The sequence below is a fragment of the Symphalangus syndactylus genome, chromosome 2 (genome assembly GCF_028878055.3).
Source record: "Symphalangus syndactylus isolate Jambi chromosome 2, NHGRI_mSymSyn1-v2.1_pri, whole genome shotgun sequence".
Classification (NCBI taxonomy): domain Eukaryota; kingdom Metazoa; phylum Chordata; class Mammalia; order Primates; family Hylobatidae; genus Symphalangus; species Symphalangus syndactylus.
The window spans coordinates 145,899,550-145,926,050 of record NC_072424.2 but is presented as its reverse complement, the minus strand read 5'-3'; the positions used below and the strand labels follow the sequence as shown (position 1 = coordinate 145,926,050).

General features: G+C 47.4%; 1 protein-coding gene across 2 annotated transcripts in view; it reads right to left on the bottom strand.

The window, feature by feature from the left end:
* Window positions 1–1,125: 1,125 nt before the first annotated feature.
* Window positions 1,126–26,501, bottom strand: part of SMOC2 (SPARC related modular calcium binding 2) — a 217,072-nt gene continuing 191,696 nt past the window's right edge. For both annotated transcript variants that reach the window (XM_055269689.2, XM_055269690.2), the window contains exons 10-13: window positions 16,635–16,737; window positions 14,183–14,457; window positions 4,941–4,978; window positions 1,126–2,656 (exon numbers count right to left, since the gene is read on the bottom strand). In XM_055269689.2, coding sequence (XP_055125664.1) covers window positions 2,639–2,656; window positions 4,941–4,978; window positions 14,183–14,457; window positions 16,635–16,737 — 434 coding nt within the window. In that variant the 3' untranslated portion in view covers window positions 1,126–2,638. The remainder of the gene's footprint in view (window positions 2,657–4,940; window positions 4,979–14,182; window positions 14,458–16,634; window positions 16,738–26,501) is intronic.

The window sequence follows — 26,501 nt, the reverse complement described above, 5'->3', positions numbered from 1 at the left end:
GCCGGTGTGGGGGAGGGGGACGCGGGATGTTGTGGGGGGCATGGGGTGTGGGGGAGGGGGACGCGGGATGTTGTGGGGGGTGTGGGGTGTAGGGGAGGGGGACGCGGGATGTTGTGGGGAGCGTGGGGTGTGGGGCAGGGGGACACGAGGTGTGGGGGATGGGGTTGCAGGGTGTGGGGGAGGGGGACCTGGGGTGTGGGGGAGGGGGACAGGGGGTGTGGGGGAGGCGAACACAAGGAGTGGGGGTACGTGGGGTGTGGGGGAGGGGAATGTGAGGAGTGGGGGTACATGGGGTGTGGGGGAGGGGGATGAGGGTGTGGGGGACGAGGGGTGTGGGGGAGGGGCAGATCAAGGCATCCTCAGGCTTCTAGTTGTGTAACTCGGAGAAAAGCACCAGCTTTTTTTTTTTTTTGAGACTGAGTCTTGGTCTTCTGCTCAGGCTGGAGTGCAGTGGCGTGATCTCGGATCACTGCAATCTCCCCCTCCCAGGTTCAAGCGATTCTCCTGCCTCAGGCTCCCAAGTAGCTGGGATTGCAGGCACCCGCCATCATGTCCAGCTAATTTTTGTATTTTTGGTAGAGATGGGGTTTCACTAGATTGGCCAGGCTGGTCTCAAACTCCTGACCTCAAATGATCCACCCGCCTCGGCCTCCCAAAGTGCTGGGAGTACAGGTGTGAGCCACTGTGCCCGGCCACCAGCTTTAATCAAAATAAGGCACTCTTTTTATTTCTTCTGAAGGTTCCCATAGCATTGGGTGACCTCAGCAGCACTGAGCAGCGTGGAGTTAAGACTCACGGACAGATGACCTTCCACATGGTCAGGGTAAACACGTGTACGTGGTACACCTGGGGTGCAGGTTCCAAGCCCTTTACGTACATTAACAACTCACATAACTCTCTTCCCATGTGTGGAAGGAGGAGGTTCATTGATACCACCAGCATCCCTGCATCCCAGAGGGAGAACTGGGGGGTCATGTCTAAAGTTACACACCACTCAGGGACACAGCCAGGGTTCCAATTCTTTCTGCCCGGAGCCCTCAACTTTCCCTCCCTTACAGAGGACGCTTGTACAATTAAGCAATTACCAAAGTCTGCATTTAGCTGGAAAAAAAGAAAAGACTAATATAGTTTCAATAGCATATTTTATTTTAATCTAAGAAAAATGATTAAATTCAAAGGTGAGAAATATAAAAGATTATCCAAAAAGTTTAGGGTCATAACTGTTTCTTAAACAACATTGGCATGTACTTGAGCTGGCTCTGTGGCTCCAAACGCTTGATTTTTACCTTGCACAGTTTAAATAAGTAAGAAGCCTTATGCGAGGCTCCACAAGCATCACAACATCACAAAATCATTCTACAAGGCATGTCTCAGGGGATTTGGGGCCCTGAAGATTTTTTTCCACCCAAAAGTCTGAGCCGAGATAGAATCACGACTTGAAGTTCCTGCTCTCAGACTGTCCTCCAAACGGTTCCTTAAAGACACTGGGCGCCCTGTTCTCTAGGCCCAGGCCTGAGGGTGGCAGCTGGCTATGCACGCAGGCCAGTTCCGTTGGTCACCGTGTGGGCATTCCACTCCTATCCTTCTCTGCCAGTGCCACTCAGATGAATTTCCCATTGGCAAGTTCTCGTACCCTTGATGCATTCAGAAAAGCAGAAAGGAACCGTGGGTACCCTCAGGCACTTCCTCCCAGCTGCCAACACCAGCCCCGGTGGCACCGTGTATCCGGCTGTACCTTCAGTAAGGAGACTGACTGCTCAGAATTGGTTCAGGTGAAGATGTTACCTTCCGGTAGCCCTGGGGTGGACCAGGTAGGAGGATCAGGAGAATAATGTCCATGTGTAGGAGAAAAACCAGGCAGACAAGCCTGTTAGCCAGCTCGGTCACACCGCAACTGGATTTACTGCCTCCTAGGCAGCCTCCCCACCAACGGGAATGACTCCCTAGGACTCATTCAAACCCCAGGGCAAAACTCAAACAGAAGCTTAAAACGGAAAAGCAAAGATCCTTTGAGCCAAAGTGTCACACCAAAGACAGTTTGAAAATATCATTTCCTCCAGGGGAACTACCTGTACTTAACTGGATAGCTTTAGTGGTTGCGTGATTCATTGTAAGAACGAGATCTCTGGAAAGCAAAACAAGACAAACTAACAGAAAATCCCAAGAAACAAACCAGCCCATGCATATTAACTGCCTGTAGGGCCAGCCGTACATCACAAACTTCCATGGACATGTGGAGCTTCCAACATGATTCCACAGTGCTGTAAGCACAGCCATCTGGAAGTGACTGCAGGGGTTAGGGAAAGCCGTAGGATTGCAGCCAGAGTGCCTAGAGCTCTACTGTTAACATGTGGAAGGTGAAGAAATTAAGCCTAAATGCATTCAAATACATCTCCACCACATACAGATTTCCAAGGTCAAACGAGGACACATACATTGTATGCGATTAATTTTCTGAAGCCAGCTCTCCATTTTCACAGATTAAAACAGTCTGTTTAAATAGCTCATTTCTACAAAGTGAATTTACATTTAAAGTACAAAGTGCAAATACTATGTGTTTCTGTTTCTGTTTTCTTAATTGCTCTTTGGTGAGGGAATTTCCCACGTGTCTAGGAACTGCCTTCGGTGTGTGAGCCATTTATCCTTGTTTCCTTGGCTGAAAAGAAAAGACAAAAAAGAGACATTCTATTCAGAGGTGTGTGTCACTCATCTGTGAAGACTAAGGCTTGGCTTCCGGGAATGAACTGAACCAAAGAGGGCTGGGCAGGTCATGTGAGGTGTAAGGATGAATGAGGAATGATGAAGACATTTTGGACACTGGTAACTTCTTAACACTTTCCTTCCTTGACATGATAGAAACATTGGGAAAAATATATCGTTTCAAAAAAGAAACATCCACTGTAAATATTCTAAGTACTAAATACATTAAATGTTTTCCAGAATGTCTTATCACGTTGATTATACAATAATAATTTTAATAATATAACTTATGCTTCAAATTTGATAAAGGCATAGTTGATTCTTAATTTTCCTTTTTATCTTTTTTGTTCACTATTTTACCTCTTTAAGAAGAAATCCAACTTAAAAAGTTTGCTTATTATAACGATAAACAACTGTAACTCAGCACCTTGACTTTCAAGTAAAAGTAATTTAGAATGAAAAAAAAAGCAATATACAATCTCCTAGACTTAGTTTTCCAAGAGTGCCAATTCTGACAAATGTTGATCCCTTCTTCTGTTTTATTATTTCAAATAATTAAATTTTAAAGTTTAGGAGGTTTCTGGGTTGGCTTTTATTCCCCTTGATAAAGATCTGAAGAGGTGAGAAGACAAACCCATCTCCTACACTAAACTTGAGGTTTAAATTAGTTGTACACAAAGACAACCTGTCAAAGTATTTTAACAGTCTCTAAAGATGGTCAGGATTGCGGGAGGAGACGGTGGACTAACGTTTTAACTTGTTTAATATCAGCTCTGATTACTCTGGAGTGGCAGTGGAAGCTGAAAAGATCAGGAAAGAGCTCCTTCGGATTCCACGTTAGCATCATGCACCTTCCTGTGATCCCTTCTTTTGATAGTTCCTGTCTGGGTCATGCATATAGTGAAACCCTTGCTGGCTGGCACTATGTTATTCTTTGAGATGTTTCAAAGAAACATGGTGGCCGTCAGTGGCCACGGCCGGTAGGAGCCGCAGCTGGCTTGCCTGTTAGGGTCATCCCAAGATTGCAGTTTGCTGAAATAGCCACAGTGTGAAAGGCATGGAGGTCCGCGTGTCCACGCAGGCACTATAAAAGGAGCGGGAAACTGCTTCCGTTTCTCTTTTTGGAAAAAAGAGCTGAAGCAGGAGGCGTGTGCTTTGAACTGAGTTTATTTAAGATGCGTGGAGCGCATGAGTACAGTGATTGCCAGTTGCAAATGAAAACAACTTTTGGAGGTCTTGGCACTCAGGGAGGGTAATTACTTTCAGACCAGCCCTGTTTTAAAGTGTAAGTGATTTGCGGTGAGATTTAAAGTTAAAACCATAAATATTTGCTAAACAAAGGAAAGCACATCTTTCCTCAGGAAATGGTTTTCAATTACATCCAAGGTGTGTGCTGGCTGCCTCCACTTAAACCCACAACAAATACAGGGGCTTGCCTTAGGAAATGTCGACCTGGCATCAAACAGGTGCAGACAAAATAAATCACAAATTGACTCGTGGCAGCAAAGAAGTGGGGATTTTGTCCCGGCTTTGAAGGAGACAGACATGAATCCCCTCATGTTTGTCTTCTGGAAAATGTTCTTGACTTGAAATAGGTTGTGGCTTTGGGTGCTGGAGGACACCACCATTGCATCCTTTACTTGCAAATGGAGAGGGAGAGCCAGAAACACAAACACATGTTTGTGAACACACAGCAGGAGCCGAAAGTCCCTTTTGGAGCCCAACACTTGTCTTGCTGGGACCCCAAAAAGAAACAGAAATGCACTTGTGTATGGAGGATGCCTCCTGCTCCTGCAACCTCCCTGACAAAATGCAAGAACCAAATTACAAACACTCAGACAATTGCTTGAAAAAAATTCAGCCAGGCACGGTGGCTCATGCCTGTAATCCCAGGTGGATTGCTTGAGCCTATGAGTTCGAGACTAGCCTGGACAACATGGCAAAACCCCTTCTCTAAAAAAAAAAAAAAAAAAAAAAAAAATCTACCAAACAAGAGAACTCAGAAATTTTTCTTAATAAATGAAAGTTCAAATAATAATTTTTTTCAAACAAGTTGGTGATTTCAGATAGAATTCTAGAAGGTTGCTTTAGTCCCCACAGGGTGTAGACAGTAAGCTTGCCTCCCTTGAATTATTTCTTTTCTTGGAAGGTACTGGCCATTGCAAATCTACATAACTTGAATTTTTATTGTTTATAATTTAAAAAGGAAATGGTTAAGAGTAAAATATAAACATACTTACCTGTCTATTAGATGTACTTTCAGCATTACCTCTGGGGGCTAGCAGGAAAAAAAAGATATTATTAAAAATCAGACTCATTATTTAATGAAAGGTTCAACACAATCTCAGGAAGGAGTCCACATCACTTTAGGAAGGTGTTATCAATTGGCAAACTCATTCACATGAAAAAAACCACACACAGTCATTCTTCAGTATCCAGAAGGGATTGGTTCCAGAACCTCGGCATACCAAAATCCTCCAATTCTCAAGCTTCTTATATATTATCGTGTAATATTTTAATATAATCTGAACACATCCTCCTATATACTTTAAATCATCTGTAGATTACTTATAATGCTTAATGCAATGTAAATGCTGTGTAAATACTTGCTATACTACATTGTTTTTTATTTGTATCTTTTTTTCTCTGAGCATTTTTGATGCAAGTTTGCTTGAATCCACAGAAGAGCTAACTATGTATACATTGAACATAAATTATGAGTACTGGATTATGAAAGTTACTATGTAAGTACTTTCTAACAATACAGATTCTCTAGTCCAGCCTTAGAAGAATGCTTTATTTTACCCCAAACTCTAAGGTAAATCCACCTTCTCTGGAGAACTGAATTCTAGATGTTTCTTGACCTTTCCCCAGAAGGCAGGGGATTCATGTCCCTGGGATGCCGGGAGCAAAGCCATCAGCAATGTCCCAACAAGACCTATTTGAAATCTTTTGCTTCTATATTAAAATCAGGAGAAATGAATGTGTTTGGCTCAAAATAGTTTTTTCCAAAGCTTCTAGTAGAGTCAAAGCTGGAGGAAGCTGTGCTGTCTGTCTCCTGGCTTCACTGCCCTCTGCACAGTGGAGCTTCCTGGGAAAGTCTCCCTCCTGCTCTCAGCTCAGCTTCCACACTTGCGTCTCCATGGAAACCTCTGGGAAGCACCCCAGGGGCTCCAGCATCCTCATCCCTTTCCTATCTTCACCCACTCACTGGTGGGCTCAGTTGGTCTCAGGGTTTTAAATACTCTCTATTTCCTGACAGCTCCCAAGGATACAAACTGCTGTAATCTTCAGCATGGACCTCTTTCTCTCCTCAGTCCAGATTATCAGATCCAGCTTCATGATCTCCATGTGGAGTTTCATTCAATAGGCAGCTCAAAAGAAACAGGACCCAACTGGACTCATTATCTTCCCTTGCAAACCTACTTTCTGACGTATTCCATTCTCAGGACACAGTAACCCCATTCTCGAGCTGCTCAGGGCAAACTTTTGGAGTCATGATCACGCCTCTCTTCTCCTACCTTCCTCCTCTCACCTGGGAGCAAATCCCTCAGGCTCTACACCCAAAGTCTATCCAGAGTCCTACACTCCTAGCACAGGCTGCTTCGTGGCCGGAACCGCCCACCTCTCCCACGTGGACCGGAGCAGACACCTCACCTCTCTCCTCCTTCAGCCCTTCCCATCTGTTGTCTACACAAACATGGAAACCAGGGGTCCTCTAAAACATTCCACCCAAACCTTCCAACGGCCTCACTCAGAGAAGCAGCCAGAGGCTTCTGGGCTATGCTGGAGGCGGGGTGTGCTCTGTCCCGTCCACGCATGCGGCATCGCATCACTCCGGATGCCTGCTCCTCTCCAGTGCCCGACTTCTCGCCACCCCTGGGGCTTGCTGGGCATGGTGTTCCTGCCGTCCTCTGCAGGCTGCACTCTACCCAACAGCCCTTGGTTCTCCTCTGCTCCTCCAGCCTCCACTCAATCGCACCTTGCAGGGCCTCCTCCCTGCCCCCATCTAACGTTCCAGCCCTCCTGACCTTCCCTTCTGCCTCCTCCACAAGCAACCCCTATCGTGCTGTGGGGTTTCTTATTTATCTGATGACTCGCTTCCACACCAAAGTGTAAGCCTTAAAGAGACACACATTCCTGTGTGTTTACTGTTATTCTGTCAATATCTAGAGCAGAAAGTACTTGGTCAATAGTTTTCAAATGAATCAATAGATGAGGGAAGCATCCTTCATCCCATATTCCTTGATCAACTGTTGATTTTGATCCACTCAGTAAAAAACATGGAGTAAAGAGCAAAATTGTTCTATTTTCACTGTCTTCCCTTGCCATAACGCAAATAGAAACACAGTATGAAAAGGTGAAAAACAAGCATATTAGATAAATTGCAAAAACATCAAGCAGTGGCTAAATCTATGATTTTTTAAAATAGTTGGTTTTAATGGTCTAAGTGCCAAAATGAGTGCTGCTGCTCATCTACTTGTCTTGCCTGGAATGACTACTTTACAGGAAAAAAATAGGCTTTTCAGCCAACGGTTCAAATTCAAATACTATTGGAGTGATACTCTGAATCTATTCTGAGCCAATGTGGCTATTTGACAATTGCCAGTTTTTTGTTGGATTGCTTACTGATTAATAGAATTCTCCCTGGGAGTTAGAAGTAGCTGTAGATTAAAGTTATAAAAAGAAGTAGCTGTAAATTAAAGTTATAAAAAAAGTTAAGATTCTTTTTTTGGGGGGAGGTTGGATGGGGTCTCACTCTACCACCCGGCATGGAGTAGAGTGGTGTGATCTCAGCTCACTGCAACCTCCAACTCCCTGGTTCAAGCAATTCTCCTGCCTCAGCCTCCTGAGTAGCTGGGATTACAGGCTCGCACCACCACACTCAGCTAATTATTGTATTTTTAGTAGAGACGGGGTTTCACCATGTTGACCAGGATGGTCTTGATCTCCTGACCCTATGGCCTCGGCCTCCCAAAGTGCTGGGATTACAGGCATGAGCCACCGTGCCCGGCTGATTTCTCATATGTTTTAGAATAAAAAGTGCATTGTTCAGTAGTGAGCAAAAATACAGGAAACAAAAAAAACTTAGCAACAATGTGGATATTTAGAATGTTCTCACTAATTTCTTCCCGGATCTTTAGGTTTTTCTGACTTTTCGCTATTACAAATTATACAGGGTAGAAAACATATAACTGATGATGAATTTTTTTAAGTCAGAAAAAAGGAAAAATTCTGTAAGGAAAATGGAAGGGCTGCAAAACCAGCTAAATATGTATCCAAGACCACAATGTTCATTTTTGACCATGACCAAATTGCCTCTTTTGCCAAATTGCAGTTTATTTTGCTAGGAGCGATCATATGCTTTCTTCTTGATTACTAAGAAGACAGTAAAACTGAGACATATCGGATTATTCAGAGGGATCTAAAGAAGAGAACTCTAACTTCTGCAGCAACTTAAACTTTTCACCTAAGACGATGGCATCAGAAGAGATCGCGTTGTGCACCACCATCCATCCATTCTTCCTCGCCAGGGGCTAAGCACTCCAGCCCATCCATGCCCCTTCCCTGCCCCACACTGTGGCTCGGGCCTTTGGAAGGTGGGAGGCTGAGAGGCTCCATCTCTGAGCATCCACCTCCCTTGCGGCTGTGCAAGTGACTCAGCCTCTCACGCTTCTCTGCCACATCTCCCCAAGACCTGTGCTGACCTGTGCTGAACCTGCATTCCCAACCAGGGTGGCATGGTGGCAACCTACAGCCTTTATGCTATGTGAACCAGAAGGAAATGCTTGGGTCCTAAGCCATCGTGATTCTGTAGTCACTTGCATGAAGCATGACCCATGGAAGGTCATTACTCATAAAAGTTACCTTCATTTCGGTCTATCAATACACGCAATGAAAAAACATTTCCTCCCACAGCTTTCTCCCAGCGCTACTGAGAACTCCATGTATCCTTCACCACCAGGGTCCTGCTCAGCCTCAGCAGAGAGTAACGTGGACCAGTCCTAGAAGGAACTGACAACCTTTTGAAATCAGGATATGCGGCTCACAACAGTTGTCTGTATGGTGCTGCCACCTTCCAAAGAGATTGTCTAGGGGATTTAGCTTGCTCATGAGGGACTCATATCCTTCTATCAGAACCCAATCCATGGGCCAGTTCCTTGGAGAGTGGGTGTATTAACCATGACTTTCATTTTCTTTAATGCTTTGACATCTGAAGAGGCTGAAGAGGCTGCCCTCTCAGAGTTAGCCCATCCCCAGAGACAGTGAGGAGCAGCCTTTCCTATTCAGGCCAACCTACAACCTCCACCCTCACCTAGCCTACAACTTCCACCCTCACCCAGACAACAACCTCCACCCTCACTCAGCCTATAATCTACAACCTCACCCAGCCTACAACCTCCACCATTGCCCAACCTACAACCTCCACCCTCACCCAGCCTACAACTTCCACCCTCACCCAGCCTACAACTTCCACCCTCATCCAGCCTACAACTTCCACCCTCATCCAAGCTACAACCTCTACCCTTACCCAGCCTACAACCTCCACCCTTACTCACAATACAACCTCCACCCTCACCCATATTATAACCTCCACCCTCAACCAGCAAACAACCTTTACCTTCACCCAACCTACAACCTCCACCCTCACCCAACATACAACCTCTACCCTCACCCATACTACAACCTCCACCCTCAACCAGCCAACAACCTGCACTCTCACCAACCCTACAACCTCCATCCTCACCCAACCTACAACCTCTACCCTCACCCATACTACAACCTCCACCCTCAACCAGCCAACAACCTGCACTCTCACCAACCCTACAACCTCCACCCTCACCCAACCTACAACCTCTACCCTCACCCAGCCTACAACCTTCTCCCTCACCCAGCCTACAACCTTCTCCCTCACCCATACTACAACCTCCACCCTCACCCAACCTACAACCTCCACCCTCACCCAACCTACAACCTCTACCCTCACCCAGCCTACAACCTTCTCCCTCACCCATGCTACAACCTCCACCCTCACCTACCCTATAACTTCCACCCTCACCCAACCTACAACTTCTACCCTCGCCCACCCTACAACCTCCACCCTCACCCAGCCTATAACCTGGCCACCTCATTTACAGGCAAGCCTGCCTGGGAAATCATGGTAAGGGCTCAGGCCCAGTCCCTTGCTCCCTCTGTCCCTTGGCTGACCCTGGTGCTTCACATGTGGCCCCCGACAGCACAGCATGGCCTCTTCTCCTTGGGATCTGTGAGTAACAAATTGTCTTTTCAATTGTCTCCTCATCTGTTTGCCAAATGACACCTCAAATTTCTTATCAATACATTATGTTTTAAAATAGTAGGACACATAGATGAATGCCAGACATTTGCCCTAACAGAGCTTGATCCAGCCCAGAGCACCAGTGTTAGTGTTTACACACCACACACTATACACATACATACACCACACCACTCACACACACACACCACACACACACATACACACACCACCCCCCCACACACCATATACACACACACCCCATATTTACACACACACACCATATACACATACCACACACACCACACATACACACACACCACACACACACAGTCTGAGCTGTGTCCTGCAGGTGGTGCAGGATGCACGGAGCTATGGGTTCCTCTGGAAGGGTGGCGTAGGAGCAGGGCCTCCAGGAGAACATCTTCTTAACTGCTGTGGATCCATCTTGAAATCGTTTGATCCCAAAATTTTCAAAATTCTGTCACCATAATCACAGCTCTGGGCCCAATTACTCTACCTGAAAACCCGCCAATTGCTGGAACTCATCCACCCCCCTTACAAAGAGTCAACATTCACTTTGGTTTAACTGAAGAAATTAGTAGAGAGGAATCTGCCCCAGCAAGGGCCGTGGACCACATGACCCTGTAGCACCAGGCTGAGGAGGGCAGAGGCTGTGCGTGGCTTAAGTTTCAGGTGCTACTCAAGCCACCTGACAACGGCTAACAGGATGGAGTCCTTGCAAAGAAAAGACCAGCCTGCACCATCCAGGAATGGAAGAAGATTAAAAGTTAGAAACAGATCTACACATGGCCCTGCCCGTCCTTAATTTTCTCATTATAACTGTAAAAATAAGCCTTCTATAGAAATGTAGAGACTGGCTTCCATAACAGAGGAGGAGCCACACAGGAAGCCCCCGGGTGCCACGAGGTGTCACTCATCATTTGCAGATGGGGCAACAGCAATAACAGAGGAGGAGCCACACAGGAAGCCCCCGGGTGCCACGAGGTGTCACTCATCACATGCAGATGGGGCAACAGCAGAAAGTGAGCAGCTCCCTTCATGAATCGCTGGGTGGGTGTTCATCTTCGCTCTCTGTTGAATCATCAGGGGTGAGGGACACCATGGTTCCCCGGCCTCAGCTGCAGATCTGGCAGCCACCTGCTCTCTATCTCCCCATCAGTCCCCCAGGCCTCCCATGTGGACCCTGCTGGTACGTTTTAAGTCTCAAAGAGCAAAACATCATTTGTCTTCTGGGATCCTGAGCAGGGACCAAAATAAGAGAAAAAGCACAGGAAGTGAAGAAAGCAGCTTGTTATGGTCTGAAGGTGAGCCCAAAGTTCATGTGCTGGAAACTCAATCCCTAATACAGAGGAGTTGGGAGGTTTAAGAGGTCTGCATCATGAGGACTCTGCCCTCATGAATAGGTGAATGCCATTATCTTGGCAGTGGGCTCCTAGGAAAGAATGTGTTTGGCCCTGCTTGCTCTGTCTCTCTTTCTCACCCTCTCTTCACCCTTCCGTTCGGGGATGACACAGCACAAAGGCCCTCACCAGATGCTGATTCCACAATCTTGGACTGCCCAGCCTCTAGACGCATGAGCTACTACGTTTGTGTTCATAAGGTACCCCATCCATGGTGTTCTGTTATGGCAGCACAAAATGGACTAAGACACAGTCCCAGTCCAAGAAGCCAAAAGCAGTATTGGGCAGCAGTAAGAGAGAGGTGCCCAGAAAACCCAATGGGCAGGTGCTGAATACAGAGAAAGGGAAAAGCAAGGGGGAAATCACACATGGGCAACTACTGAGACTGGGCATTCTTGGTTTTCCATCCAAATGCCTGGAGGGTTTCAGGTGTACGCCAGTGTGGGTGACGGAGCCCTAACAGCAAATGCAGCCCAGCAGAGCGGACGATTTCCAACAGCACTGCCTTTGCTGCATGCAGCACTGCTGAGGAAGACTCAGATCAAAGTGCTGATGACTGCAGTGCCTGTGTGTCCTTGTCTGCAAGTGTCAGGGATGGCAGCATCTGTCTGTGACTTCATCCCCCACAGGATGGCTGTGAAAATGAAATGAGGTCTTGAGCCATGAAGTGGGATTGGATATTGGATCATGAGCCTTGGCAGACCTTGGCAGCACGTTTAGTGCCCCTCTTCCCACAGCGGTGAGTGGGCATTTGCTGCCTTCATGCATCGGAGTTGATCAGCCCAGAGTGATTTCTTTTCTTTTTTGTCTTGTTAGAGGCCAGCTCCTCCCACACTTGCCAAAGAGTCCTTGATGGAGACAGAACATTGAACATAACTGAGGATTCTCTCTGACCTCATCGGATGGCCAGGCCAGCACAGAGGGCAGCCTCCTGCCCACGGAGCAAAGGGAGGCGGCCATAGGTACAGCCATCTGCTCTCCCGTGAAGACATCGTCAGGACGTCAAGACATGCATTAACCACAAAGACCCTATACAAAAAGCTTCAAAATAAAGCTTAATTTTTCAGAGCTGACTTTTCACAGAGAAATTAGCAGGAAGTGCTTCGCCATGACACAGATCTAGGCTGGCCCTAAGTGGGTTGAATAGCACTGAGTGACTGTGGTGACAAGCACTAGGACACTCAGAAGAGGAGGCAGACGATGATCACTGCCTCCTCCAGGAACCCTCAGTCCAGGTCAGATCACAGGGCCCCTGTCTCACAGCTGAGCTTCAAACATGGGAGGTTTTTTTTTTCTTTTCTCTTTTTCTTTTCTTTTCTTTCTTTCTTTCTTTTTTTTAACACAAAGTCTCACTTTGTCACCGAGGCTGGAGTGCAGTGGCACGATCTCAGTTCACTGCAACTTCTGCCTCCCAGATTCAAGCAACTGTGCCTCAGCCTCTGGAGTAGCTGGGATTACAGGCATGAGCCATCATGCCTAGCTAATTTTTATATTTTTAGTAGAGATGAGGTTTCACTATACGGGCCAGGCTGGTTTCGAACTCCTGACCACAGGTTATCCACCTGCTTCAGCTTCCGAAAGTGCTGGGATTACAGGTGTGAGCCACTGTGCCTTGCCAGGAGGATTTTAAAGACCACGGTGAATCAGCCCTCCACAACACAGTCGCAAGCTTGCTTTCTCTTCCACATTTGTTACCGAGTTGACAACAAATAGAAGAGTCATGAACGACAGGGATTTGAGCGGTCTCCGCTAGCCCTACCCAGCAAGTATTATACAAATCAAGAAACAGAGATCCCCGAGGACAGCGAGGGCTAATGCTCATGTGGAATGAGATCCAGCACACACGTGCAGTGGGATCCAGCACACACGTGCAGTGGGATCCAGTACACATGTACAGTGGGATCTAGCACACACATATGGGGGATCTAGCACACACGTGCAAGGGATCGAGCACATATGTGCAGTGAGATCTAGCACAAGTGGGCAGGGAATCCAGCACACACACGAAGGGGAATCTGGCACACATGTGCACTAGGATTTAGCACACATGTGCAGGGGGATCTAGCATACACGTGTGAGGGGATCCAGCACACATGTGCAGGGGGATCTAGCACACACATGCAGTGAGATCCAGCACACACATGCAGGAGTATCTAGCACACGTGCAGTGGGATCTAGGGCATGCGTGCGTCTCACAGTGCTGTCTCTGAGCTGAAAAGTCAGACCTGGCTTTTCGTGGCTTGCCTCCTAAGAACATCTGGGCTCTGGCCATCATAGGTTTCTCTTGCTTCCTGTCACAGTTGGTTGGGTAGGCCAGGCCCATAAAAAAAGGTACTTTCAATTGGTAAAACTGCTATAACCATTGGAATAACTGGTCTGGGCCACAGCAATGATTTTACGGCTTGTGAACTGGCCTAACATTTGGTGGAGCTCAGGTACAGGGTTGGTGAGTTATTCCAATGGTTCCCAGGTTTGCACCTCAAACACCAGAAGACAATCCATTCTAGGGGAAGCCAACCATGGTCTGAACAGTGAAAAGACTCATTGCAAACCAACACGCAGTTCATGCCCTTTGAGCCTGGGCTCTCCTGGGCAAGTGGCATGTGATGAGTTGCCAATTATCATTATTATTCCTGCAAACGGAAGACCAACAATTAAACAGCATACTGGATTTTTTGCGCCCCAGGCCATAAACACAATCTGTAATTGTGTTTGTGAGAAGCAGACCTCCCAGGCCTCAGGGCCTGACCACTACCCAGGGTGGGGGTGGGAAAGCTCTTACTGTGGCGCTTCTTTGTGTCCGCTTTGCCGTCCTCTTTCGCCACGCCCAGGCAGCCCATCAGTTCTTGTACGGAGATGGATTTGTCATTATTCACATCACAGTATTCAACAAACTTCTTCACACATTTTTTGGGCTTTGATTTTTTGCGAAGGAACCTCTTGAAGGGTTTGATTTCCTTTTTGCCGATGTCTCCACTGGAGTTTTTATCAAGTAGTTTGAAGTACCAGTGCACCACTCGCTCCTCTAGGGTGTGGCTGGGGTCGGGTTCCGAGAGCCTAGAAGGAACACAGACGCCGTCAGGATGCTTAAACCCCTGGGCGGCCCCTTCCTCACCACTGTGCTTCCATCAAACCCATAACCCCTGCTTGTAGTTCTCATGGTCCTGGTGTCTCAGCCTGCAGCATTGGTAATCAGAAATAACAATTTAAATAAATAATTTAGAAGAACATTTTTAGCAAAGATTTTTCAGGTTGGATTCAAAATTGCAAATGATGCAGTGAATTTGTGTCCAGCAAAGATGCACTTGAAGGACAAAAGCCCCCTTATCCTGGCTTCTGTGTGCACAGGACTGGCAGGTCAGCACATGCAGCTATACCCGCCCGACACACTGGAACCCTGAGATTTTCTAGCCCTGTAAATGTGATTCTTTTACACATCCTTTATGTCATACGAATATCGGATGATGCAAATCAAAAACATTTTAAGTTGGGACTAGATATTTTTCCTTGGATTATGTTAGGTTCAATATTTTAGGGCATAAATAAATAAAACTCTTCTAGAAGGTCTGGATGTGAGTCAGATCTTTAAAAGTGCACCAAACGGCAGAAATGCACCTTCTCCTTGAGAGGGAGGGTGTGTGTGCGCATGGGCTGGCCCTCCTGGAGGTGCTGGCCCCTGGATTCTGCCTGTTGGGATGAGCTGCACATTCCTAGGTATGAGAACACCGTGAACTCCGCCGACACCATTGCCAATTTCTCAAACTTTCAGAGGATTTTCAGATAACAATCCATTTACTGCCATCAATTTTAGTTTGCATTTAGTTTAGTTTGCAATTTAGTTTAGTTAGCAATTCATTTACTGCCTTCATTTTTAGTTTGCAGTTTAGTTTAGTTTAGTTTACAAAAGCAATCTTTCCAAGAATAGAAGATGTAAAGTTGAAATTTACATAAAGTTTTACCCCATTAAATGGTTGTTTTTTTTTGTTTTTTTTTTGAGACAGAGTTTTGCTCTTGTTGTCCTGGCTGAAGTGCAATGGTGTGGTCTTGGCTCACTGCAAACTCTGCCTCCCAGGTTCAAGTGATTCTCCTGCCTCAGCCTCCCGAATAGCTGGGATTTCAGGTACCTGCCACCATGCTGGGCTAAGTTTTGTATTTTTAGTAGGGATGGGTTTTCACCATGTTGGCCACCTGACCTCAGGTGATCCACCCGCCCTAGCCTGCCAAAGTGCTGGGAATACAGGCGTGAGCCCCCACGCCCGGCCTGCTCTAAATTAAATTTAATTTTCTACACATTCATGACATTTTCTGTTAGTATTGCCTTTATTTCCTTAAGTCTTCTTTAGCAGACAGACAGTGAGAGGAGAGGCTTTTAGTTCAAGAGACCACAAAAATCATCTAAAGTGGCTGAGATAATCAAGGGTTTGGGTGTCAGGGGCTCTGGGGAGAAAGGCCAACATTCTAAAGAAAGAAAAAAGAAAATCTCCATCAAAAATTTATTTGAAAGAAACAGATAAACTAGGGCTAGTTCAGGGGGAATATCTGATGCTTGAGATGCCATCGCAGTAAAACCCTGGGGTTCTTCCACTCTCCTGAGGCTGATCTACAGAGGGCGGAAAAGAGGAGTGTTGGGGAATTCACCGAAGGCCACTCCACCGAGCTCCAGGCCCCAGGTCCAGCAGTGCGGGAACGCCTACCATGTACTCAAGGAACATTTCCAGGGTTCCAAAAATCCTATTTTGAACAGTGTGAATGTCTTTGATGCAACCGAATCATACGCCTGAAAGTGGTTAGGACGGCAAATGTATGTGCTATACATTTTACTGCAATAAACATAATCACATTTTGAGAACTTCAAATTAAACGTTGTCATTCAAAGTATTTAAAATCCAATCGATATCTCTAAAGTGCAATTTCAAAGCACAAAGCCCTCTGCAGGAGGTGCTCCCCCTGCCCTACTCCCCACCAACAGGGCCAGGGTCAGAGCCCACTACCCCACGGAGGCCCAGGAGTCACAGCTCAGAGCCACGTACCCCTATGGGAGCGTTTTCGGTGATTTAGTCTTGCTACAAGAAAACCCGCTAAGCAACTCCCTGTGTTTGCAGAGGGTTCCTTTTTGAGGCCCTACTGTGTCCAAATAAGCTGAGAAGGTCGCCAATATGTAATGTTCAGACTTTCCAGATTCCCCGGAATTCTGGGACCCTCCAACTCGTTGTCCCACGGCGAACACAGCGTACCTGCCTGACGAGGAGGAGGGGTCGGAGACGGCGTGGACCATGTCTGTGGACAGCGCGTCCAGAACACTGGTCAGAAACTCATGCTTTTTGGCACCCGGGCAACCTGAAAAACATGTGTATGTTTTCATAGTTAACTCACAAAACTTAACAGATTTTCCTCTAAAATACAGGGAAATGTTGTTTTAGTGTTTGGAAATGAGTATTTTGGGCTACCTTAATCTTAACGAGCTAGTTTAAACACAAACACATTGCACTATATATATATATTGATTTTGAGCCATAGCTATTATTAATTCCAGTATTGTTTGAATTATTACGTGAGACTAAAATTCACAGGCATTAGTATCTCTCACTGATCACCACTTGGAGGTAGGCGGTGTCACTCACCCAGCGAGTGTGACAGCAGAGGCACCGGGTGCTTAGGGACACGGGACATACGGGGGGCACTCTGAAAGCACATGAGGCTGGCCATCCCGGCAAACGAGGCCGGGGCCTGTGATTCACCGCCACCCCTACCCCGTCCAGAGCCACCTCGCTTCTCAGAGCAAAAGGAGGCAGTAGGGCAAACAGCAGGAGCTCCACAACGCCCGTCTCCTGGGGACTTGCCCACACCATGGCATTGGTGCGAAGAGTCCGCATCTGCAATGCCAGTCTCCTGGGGACTTGCCCACACCATAGCATTGGCGTGAAGAGTCCGCATCTACAATGCCCGTCTCCTGGGGACTTGCCCACACCACGGCATTGGTGCGAAGAGTCCGCATCTGCAATGCCAGTCTCCTGGGGACTTGTCCACACCACGGCATCTGCGCGAACAGTCCACAGCAGGGTTTAGTGCTCACAGCTTTGGAGCTCAGAGCTGACTGTGTGTGGATTCTGGGGTCAGGGAATAATTCAGGCACCCAACATTCTGCAGCGTGCCTTTCCCCTCCATCCTTCCCTCAACACCACTCTCCTCTCACACCGGTTAGGAATTCCCTGAGCTCTGTGCCTGAGACACTCGTCCCACCCCAAATTCAAGGTAACATTTGAAAGAAGCCGTCTACTTTCTCTGGGGTCTTTTCTCCTGAGACCGCTCCTGGTGCTACTGCCCCAGTAGCTGGACACAGGCAGCACCCTGTGTCCTTATGCCCAGGGCGGCATGGACAATGGACAATGTGGGTCTCCTTGCTCTGGATGCCGTTTTGGCATAGAGAAGCCACTCAGCTGCCCAATACACGCTTGCTGGATTGATAAGCAAACGCAAGAGGTAGGAGCCCCCCCCTCGCTTCCCCCAAGAGATCGGCGGGTTTAAGAGCTTCACAAGCAGGGAGCAAAATTTGCCAATTCCAACTGGGTCTATTTGTGTGTAAATACCCACGGGAGAGGTGACAAACAGAGCTTGTCACCATTTACATTTTGTTAAATTTTTCTAAAGAAAGCCCTTCCAGGGTTCAGTAGAAAGAAGAGAAAGATACTGAGGGGAAAATAGAAGAGAGAAGCCAGGCACCGGCCCTGGAGGGACAGCGTCCCCACCATGCCACGCTGCGCTCTCAGACTCCCTGCCGGGGAGGCTGCCCCTCCCTGGGGCTCTGCTGGGGCTGGGGATGCGCCACGGAGACTTCTGAGCCTGGAGAGCACCTCGGGCATTAGAACGTCTGCTCGGACCGTCCTCACCACAGCAGGGAGGGAGTTTACACCTCACACCTTCTGCCCAATTTAGATTCCGTTTTTTACTAAGAAAAGTTTTAGACGGCCCTGCCAAAGGGAATCTCAGGAGCCCACTCAGTAAGTGGAAGACACGGAGAGCTGCGGAGCCCAGGCAGAGAGCTGAGTGGGACTGAGGACGGCCCCTTCCCCGCCTTCCCCATGACCCTGGGAGGAAGGATTGTCTGAGATGAGAAAGGCTCTCTCGGGACTCCTTGGCCAACAGGACAGGCTGAGGGTGCCGTGGGGAAAGGCAGTGCCACACGTGCTTCTCAGGCCCCTGGGTCGAGGGCACGTTGGCGTGGACCACCCATGGGTCGAGGGCACGTTGGGGTGGACCATGTGGCCGTGGTGTGGACAGCAGCCAAGTCACTCGGAGACCAGCATGTTTATGCAGTTAGGGACGTCCTGGTTTTCCTAGGTTTCTTTTTGACACTGGAGTTTTGTGTGATTGCTGTGGAAGCGCACGTGAGCTGCCGATAGCAGGACTCCAGTCATGCTGGCTTCCGCTTCATTAAACACACATGTCAGAAAACAGATGTGTAGCCTTCACCAGGGGGGTTCTGAGAGTGCAAAAAGGTCTGTGTTAGTCTCTTTGCACACAACTGAAAAAGGAGATCAAAATCTATAGAAAAAAGCGCCACGGCCACGGGGCAAATGCTACTTTCCAAGAAAGAAGTAACAATCTCATCGAACATCACCTCAGAAAGGCAGAGGACCTGAGGCTGCAGAGGCTGCTGACCGCGGTGCTTCCAAAGCTGCCCAGCCCACCCGGCCTCGGCTCCCTGGGAAGGGCCTCCTGGTCTACAGAAGGCTGAGCTCCCCAGCTGCAGGACTATCCAGGAAGGGAAATGAGAAAAACAAGCTGGAGGGCTGAAAATGCCTCCAGGACACAGGCTCAGGAACACGGGGGCAGAAGCCCTGCCAGGCCGGCTGGCCAGGAGAACTTGTCCACGGTGAGGAGGCAGGCGCCGGGGCAGGTGAGGCTGGGACCCACAAGACCTCAGGCACCTGCTTCCCGGGACTGCTCTCTGTGAATTCCCAGTCCTCCACTGGCCTCCAGAGATTCTGAGAGGAATATGGAGTTGATGGAGAAGAATATTATTATCTGGGAGAAAAGGCACTTTAGATAATCCTCAGTACTGAACAGCTTCAAGAAAGAATTATGTGTGTATTTGGTGTGGTAATAGGGATATACCCAGGGGGATTTTTTTGGCTGTTAATTTAATCATATTCCCCCAAATGAGATAAAGCAACACAATAGTTCAAATGAGAAAATAATAGATGTTCATCACGAAACATGACTAACATAAAAGCTGCAGGACTCTTTAATGCAAAAAGAAAAACTGAACATAAATAGCATAATGTACTTCTAAAATAAGAAATAGTAAATCAATCCTGCTCAATCCTGGTTGCTTCTCCCATGTCACAGTCACCCCACGACCTGGAATAATGCTTGTCACTGCTGATGGATGATTGTATTTCAAAACTATTTCTGAAGAAAAAAGGTGAATAAAAATGAAAGATTACAAGCCATCAGAAGAAAAAAAACTAACTTTCATTATGTTAAAGTGAATGTTCACTGCATGAGAAATCACAGAAGTACCATGAAGTGAAAATTTCATCACCCTGAAATGTCCCAGATCTAGCAGACGCATGAGAGGAGCAATTAGGCTTGAGGTAAAAAGAGAAACGACCCCAGAACAGCTGGGATTTCCCTACTGTTACCCACAGGGAGCTATCCCGCTTCTCCCATGACAGCCGTGTCCAGCACAGCGACGGCTGCAGAGAACCTCGTCCCTCGCAGGGGCGCCGGCCCCCTGCCAACCCTTGCTGTAACTCCTCCGGCCCATCTTGAGAGCAAAGCTGCCCTTTGCTCTGGCATTTTGCGGTGTGTGATTCAGCCAGGGAAAGCTGCCCGCTGAGAACCTGTGTGAGGAGCCTGGTGCTCTGGTGAGTCCTTTCTAGCACACTCCAACCCCGGCCTTCTTCTCACTCAGCCGCCTGCACGGTGGGGTCTAATGGCCCCTGTAAATACTGCATCATGGAAGGGTTGGTGTCAAAACTGCCGCGTGCAGGCTCAGCGATGCACCTGAAGTCACTCTTTATTTTGGGACAGTTCCACTCACAGTAAGTTCTCCAACCGCCCATAGAACTGAGTTCAGAAGTCTCAGGTCAACAGAGGCATAGCATGAAGGTGCCACCCCATACACGCTCCCACCTGGGTTAGATGTGCCAGGCCCTCTCAAAGCTAACACCGTACGGGAGCGTCCTACGCCCAGGCTCCCGGGGGAGTAATGAGCCAATCCAAGAAAGCAAACCAGACTGTTCTTTTCAAAGCTAGAAACAGAATAAGTTCACCAATCTATTTCCAATCTGTGGCAAAACAATGAAGGGAGTAGCTTAGCCCAGGTATCCTCAGGTGCTCCAGCTGATCTGCAGAATCCAAGTCCTTGACATCTGTGAGGTTTCTGTGGAAACACTGGGTTCTATCCTGGTCTGGCCCCACAGTAAAGGTGCTGCACCTTTCAAAGCCCTGAGCCCTTCTCAACCCCGGAGCCCATCCAGTCGACAAAGCGGCTGAACTGGCTGGTTCCTGAGACCCCAGCCTACGGACCAGGGACTTTTCAGGAACTGGGTTAATATTCTGATGCTTTAAAAGCATTTTTGACTTTCACTCTTTTAAAATGAATGTGTTCTGCACTTTCTATGAAATATCCTTATTTTAAGAAACAAAAACCATTTTTGTATAAAAATTCCTGTTTCAGTAAGTTTATGTAGTTTCTTCTTTTCTCTTTGTCTTTTAAATACAAATGAATACAAGTTCCCAGCTGCTCCCTCAGTCACCTGCTCTCTGGATACTAATTAACTTTCGCTTCCTTCCCGTAACCTGGAACACTCAGTACTGCCCCTAAAGGAAATCAAATACAGGAGAAAGTGGAGTTGAGTGGTTTCCTCACTCACTGGTCAAGAGAAGAGACCACTGGATAACAGTAGCCACACACTGGCACAATCATGGGTCTGGATTGTGCCAGTGAGGCCTGCAGGGTCTGGATCGGGAGCACAAGGGAAGCAGGTGTACGGATGGGGGCCAGAGATTTCACACGTAAGTAACATTATTAGCTTATCAGGCATGAAGTGTCTGGGGTTAATGAGACTCATTCCTCTAGTTTTAAGTATCTAGCAGTGGCTTAAAAATCGGTTCTCTTAATTTTATGTTTAGCTCCAATGTTCAGGAAACTGGTGTAGATGAGAAATGAAGAAAAAAGAATGGATAACAAAGGAGCTTTCTTCAAGTTGTTCAGATGCTTCTGAGGAGTGGTGTGTGCATCCAGGTATTCACGCCATCATCATTAATTATTTATCCACTCACAGTTTTAAATCCTCTGGCTTGGAAGTCCAATAATTTCTGTCAAGCAATCAGCCCGTGCTCCGATTCGCCAGCCATGGACCCTGGGAATGCCTTTGCTGGCCTGATGTGAGGGGGTCAGGTCAGCCACCTGGGAAAAAACTGTCCCTGTCTCCTATTGGGGGTCTGCGTGGTGACCTTGGGGGAAACCACTTCTTTTGGTTTGGGCCAGGAACGTGTGCCGTGTCTGCTGAGAACACCTGCTGGGCACCTTAGGGTCACTTCGTGGAGGTGGCAGTGAAATGCTGTCTCCACTCCTGTGCCCGGGCTGCCACATGTGGGTTGGGAGAAAGCCCACAGGGTTGGATTTTTGAAGATTTGGTCAGAATTTTAAGGTAGGAACTGAGCATTCTCAAAGCCTGTGTGGTGCCCTGAGGGGAGAAAAGGCCCGAGGAGAGGAACTCAGGTGAACTGAAGATTCTCTGTCTGGTGTAACTCGCACAGGCCCCAGTTTCACTGGAATAAGGCAGAGGTTTCTCTGTCAGGGCGGCCCTTCCCCGCGGGTTTTAGGCTCACTTCCTCTCCATTTTAAGAACGTATCATAGAAAAGTCTGAGTGTCCTCTAGTTTTGTGCCATTTCCCCAAGGTAACAGAAATACATTTTTAACTGCAGAGTTAAAAATGGACAGAAAATGAGACTTTTTATTGCTTTTAAGGGTTGAGAGAAATGGAAATAATGTTACTAAGATGTTTCTGTGACTCCTTCTCTCCTTCTCCAGGAATCTGTAAGAAAGGCGCTGGCAATTTCTCCTTTGCTATGAGTTAAATCCAGTTTTGTCTCGACACTAACACAATTTTACATTTACTAACTCTATGACGAATTTTAGGAACGAGGATTTTAAGTCCCTTTCTTGATTATAAATTATTTCAAACTATATAAAAGCAAATAGTTTACAATTTTCTTTCTAGATTATCTTTACTTGTAAGTAGGCATTCACTTGTGGGTCTGGTGGCTCATGCCTGTAATCCCAGCACTTTGGGAGGCTGAGGTGGGTGGATCACTTGAGGTCAGGAGTTTGAGACCAGTCTGGCCAACATAGTGAAACCCCGTATCTACTAAAAATACAAAAATTACCCAGGCATGGTGGTACATGCCTATAATCTCAGCTACTTGGGAGGCTGAGGCATGAGAATCACTTGAACCTGGGAGGCGGAGGTTGCAGTGAGCTGAGATTGTACCACTGCACTCCTGCCTGGGGGACAGAGCGAGACTCTGTCTCAAAAAAAAAAAAAGAAAGGCATTCACATAGGCCCAACGTTTGACTGTTCCTCTCTTTGTGCATAGCTGGGTGCCTGGAAAGAGCTCTGGGTACCAGGTAGATTCTCCCTGACCCTGAACATCACTGGTGACTTGTGATGAAGGTTCCATTGTGTGCACACCAAATAAGGGGCATCTGTTTTCTGGTAGAAAAAGCTCTTTTCATCTGGCTGGGAAGGGAGAAAGAGGGTGCCAATAACAGCGCCTGCATTTGGCTGTCTTTTCACAAACAGCTAGAAATAAAATGTCACGGCTACTCATTCTTACAGTTTAAAACACACCGACCTGGTACAGAAAAGCAGGGAAGACGCTGAGCCTCCGAGTCACAGCCCCGCTGAAGTAAAGGCATCAGAGAAGCAAAGGGGAAATTCCCAGGGTAGAGGGGTCCCGAAGCCATGCCCATAAACACGTGTGCTCTCACACTCAGCAGCTTTGGATTACCGACATTTGCTGAATTTGAAAAGTCCGCTTTAAATCCTGACATTGCCAGAGTTAAAAAGCAGCGCAATCTCCATGCTCCATCCCCAGCCAAAACAGACTGCTCTTTCTACGTAGTAAATGCTCATTTATTAAATGCTGTGCTTCTTTGTTTTATTCCAAGCACAGATTTTCCTCCAGCACTCTTCAATGAGCATGTCCCGGCTGTGTGGTCCAGGGAGTGTCACATGTGTGACGGGGGTCACAGAGGCAGGACCACAGCATTCCTGTCTGATCTACGCGTGGGGCCGTGTGCACATCACCCTCATGCAGCTGACACTCAGCACCACACCGTGGCCTCGCGACTAATCAGCACATCAATGTCTGAGGGAGAAACTGAGGCCCAAGTCACACTCAGTGGGAGACTGAAGGCTTGGATGGTGCTAAGAACCCTGACCTCGCCGGGGGTGGAGGCCGGAGTGCATCCTACGTCCAGGTGAATGTGTGCCGAGCGGCTGTGGGGCTGTCCCCGCTGCCCCGCGGCTGCGATGAGGCTGGGAACAGCAGCCCAGGCCCCTGCCCTCCGCCATGCCTGTCCTGGCAGGGTGGGCATTGGTGTCACGTTCACCTCTCCTTGCCAGGCACAGGCGCGGTGGTGTGGAGTGAGCCATTTGGAACAGGGAGGAGAGTGCTGGGGGCACAGGGAAGGCCCACGAGGACCCTGCGTCCCAGGCAGTGCAGCATTCCTGAGGCCCTAAGGATGCCACGGTGTGTCGAGCGGGGCAGGAAGGACGGTCCCAGGGAACGAAGCTGATGGGTGCCCAAAACCCAGGGGGTCTTATGAGTCCAGAAACAAGTGTGGACCTTATCTGAAAGGAAACTGGAAGCTGTTGGGAGAATCTGAGAAGTGACACCATCTCATTTCTGTTTTAAAGTGTCACAGTGCTCCCTCTGTGGGTCCCAGCCAGCTGTGGGAGGACCCAGGAGCCCAGCTTGAGTCTGCTGTGTGGTCCAGGGAAGGGGCTGTGAGGCAAAGTTCGGAGCGGGGACCCTGGAGAGCCTGTGAAATAGGTTCAGAAGAAACCACAGAGTAGAGGGCCTAGGGCTTTGAAGGTTTGGCTATAACCAGGGCCAAATACAGCCTCTGGAACATAACAAGTACACAGGGATATTCCAAGTGGAACACAGCTTTGATGTCATCCCCCAAGCCCATTCTTGGGATTTAATTCAACTCCCACCATCTTGTTCTACAGACACAGAAAGGGGTGCGAGATGTTTCCCAAGTACCTGACTTGCTCCATTAAGCATTTGATGCCTGCCATTACATTTAACACTTGGCTTTCCAACTTTTAACTTTCTATGCAGTTTAAACATAAGAAAAAAAAGTATCGTGTCAGGAAAGTTTCTTCAGGCACTTTGATTTTGAGATTCATAAAGTGCCTGCACCTTATAAAAGGTATACAAAGTCTATTTTGATAAACCCCCCTCCAAACTGAGACCTGGTCAGCGCGTCATCCTCAAGGGCCTGGCCTTGGACCCACAGGGCCCCTGATATGGGGAACACGGACAACATCAAGCACCTCTTTAGGACGATTCAAGACAGATGCAGTTTCCTCACGACAGGTACACGCTTTAACCACCACGCAGTAGAGAAAGAAGTCCCGGCCAGTGATGGTTAAGAGCACATCAGTTGTGTGAAATCAAGTTTAGCCTGAAGCTGCCTACTTGTATATTTTAAGTTTGGCCTAAAGTTTCTGTGTACGTCGTGAACTGTAACAAGTGGAGGCGTCAACAGACTGTAGCCTACACTTGTGCCAGTCACCGAGTTTTGGCCAATCCAACGTAGCCAACTGTTCAAACCATGTTCAAATGAGGCTGACGCCAAGCTGTAGCCAATCCGGCTGGTTTTGTGCCTCACTTCTGTTTTCTGTCCATCACTTTCCTTTTTTCTGTCCGTAAATCTTCTTCCACCCTTTGGCTGTGCTGGAGTCTCTGAGCCCACTCCGGCTTGGGTGGTTGCCTTATTCACGAATCGTTCATTGCTCAATTACACTCTTTCAAATTTAATTCAGCTTAAGTTTTTCTTTTATCCAGTGAAATTTGCTCATGACAATTCATACTTTAAAAAAGACACTAAAGAAAAAGCATAAAACTTCACAATCTTAAGCTGAAAAGAAAATTACTACTTTTGTGCATTAACTCTACTTTTCTATATTCACATATTTTCTATATTTATTTTCATATTCTTGATTTTTCATTGTATCTTTTCACTATTCTAGACAAAGAGGTCCATAGGCTTTAGATAGTGCTTTGATGAATTAACACTGATAACTAATACACTGATAGAAGTGAGCACTTGGTTAGAAGTCAGTGCCTGAAAAGAATTAGGAAGTTCCTCCAGTGAAGATGTGACCGGGAAAGCCAAGGCTTTGGGTGAAGGTGCCTGCTCTTGGCCCTGCCTGGGCTCATCCATTAAACTGAGTGCTGCCATAAACTCCCCAAGGTTCCTCTGACCATAACATTCCAGAAATTCTTTGCCTTTGACTTTAATTCTCTTTTGCGTCAGGTCATCCAAGGCCAGGGTGTGCACTCAGAAGTTATAACAGCTAATAAGTTAACTCTGAATATTTATCTTAAAGACCAATGTGTGTGTTTCTAAAGTCTTCCTACATTTCTCAAGGACGACGTTATGTCATTCAACCATTTTTTGAAAACTACTTGTTAACAAAATGCTTGGTAAAAAGCACCCATTTTGCCCTCAAGGAGCTTTTAAATGAAGGTATTGGTGAAGAGGCATGGAGGGTTTATGGTGACACAGGTAAGCTTGACTTCAATGCTGTAGAGTGCATGGGATTTCTTCAGGTTTCAGAGGCTTGAGGACGGATCTAGCATTTGAGGGGAGATCAAGCTGATGTCCTCTGCCATCCAGGGAGGAGCGAGCATTTCAGTGCACGCTCATGTTTTAAGGAGGTGTTCTGTGCAATCAATATTTTGCCAAGCATTAGGATTATTTCTGGTGTCAAAGCCCTCCTGATCTGCAAGGCTGTATTCTCACTCTCAGTGTTACTCAGCATGACAAAACAACTATTTCTGCTTGAAT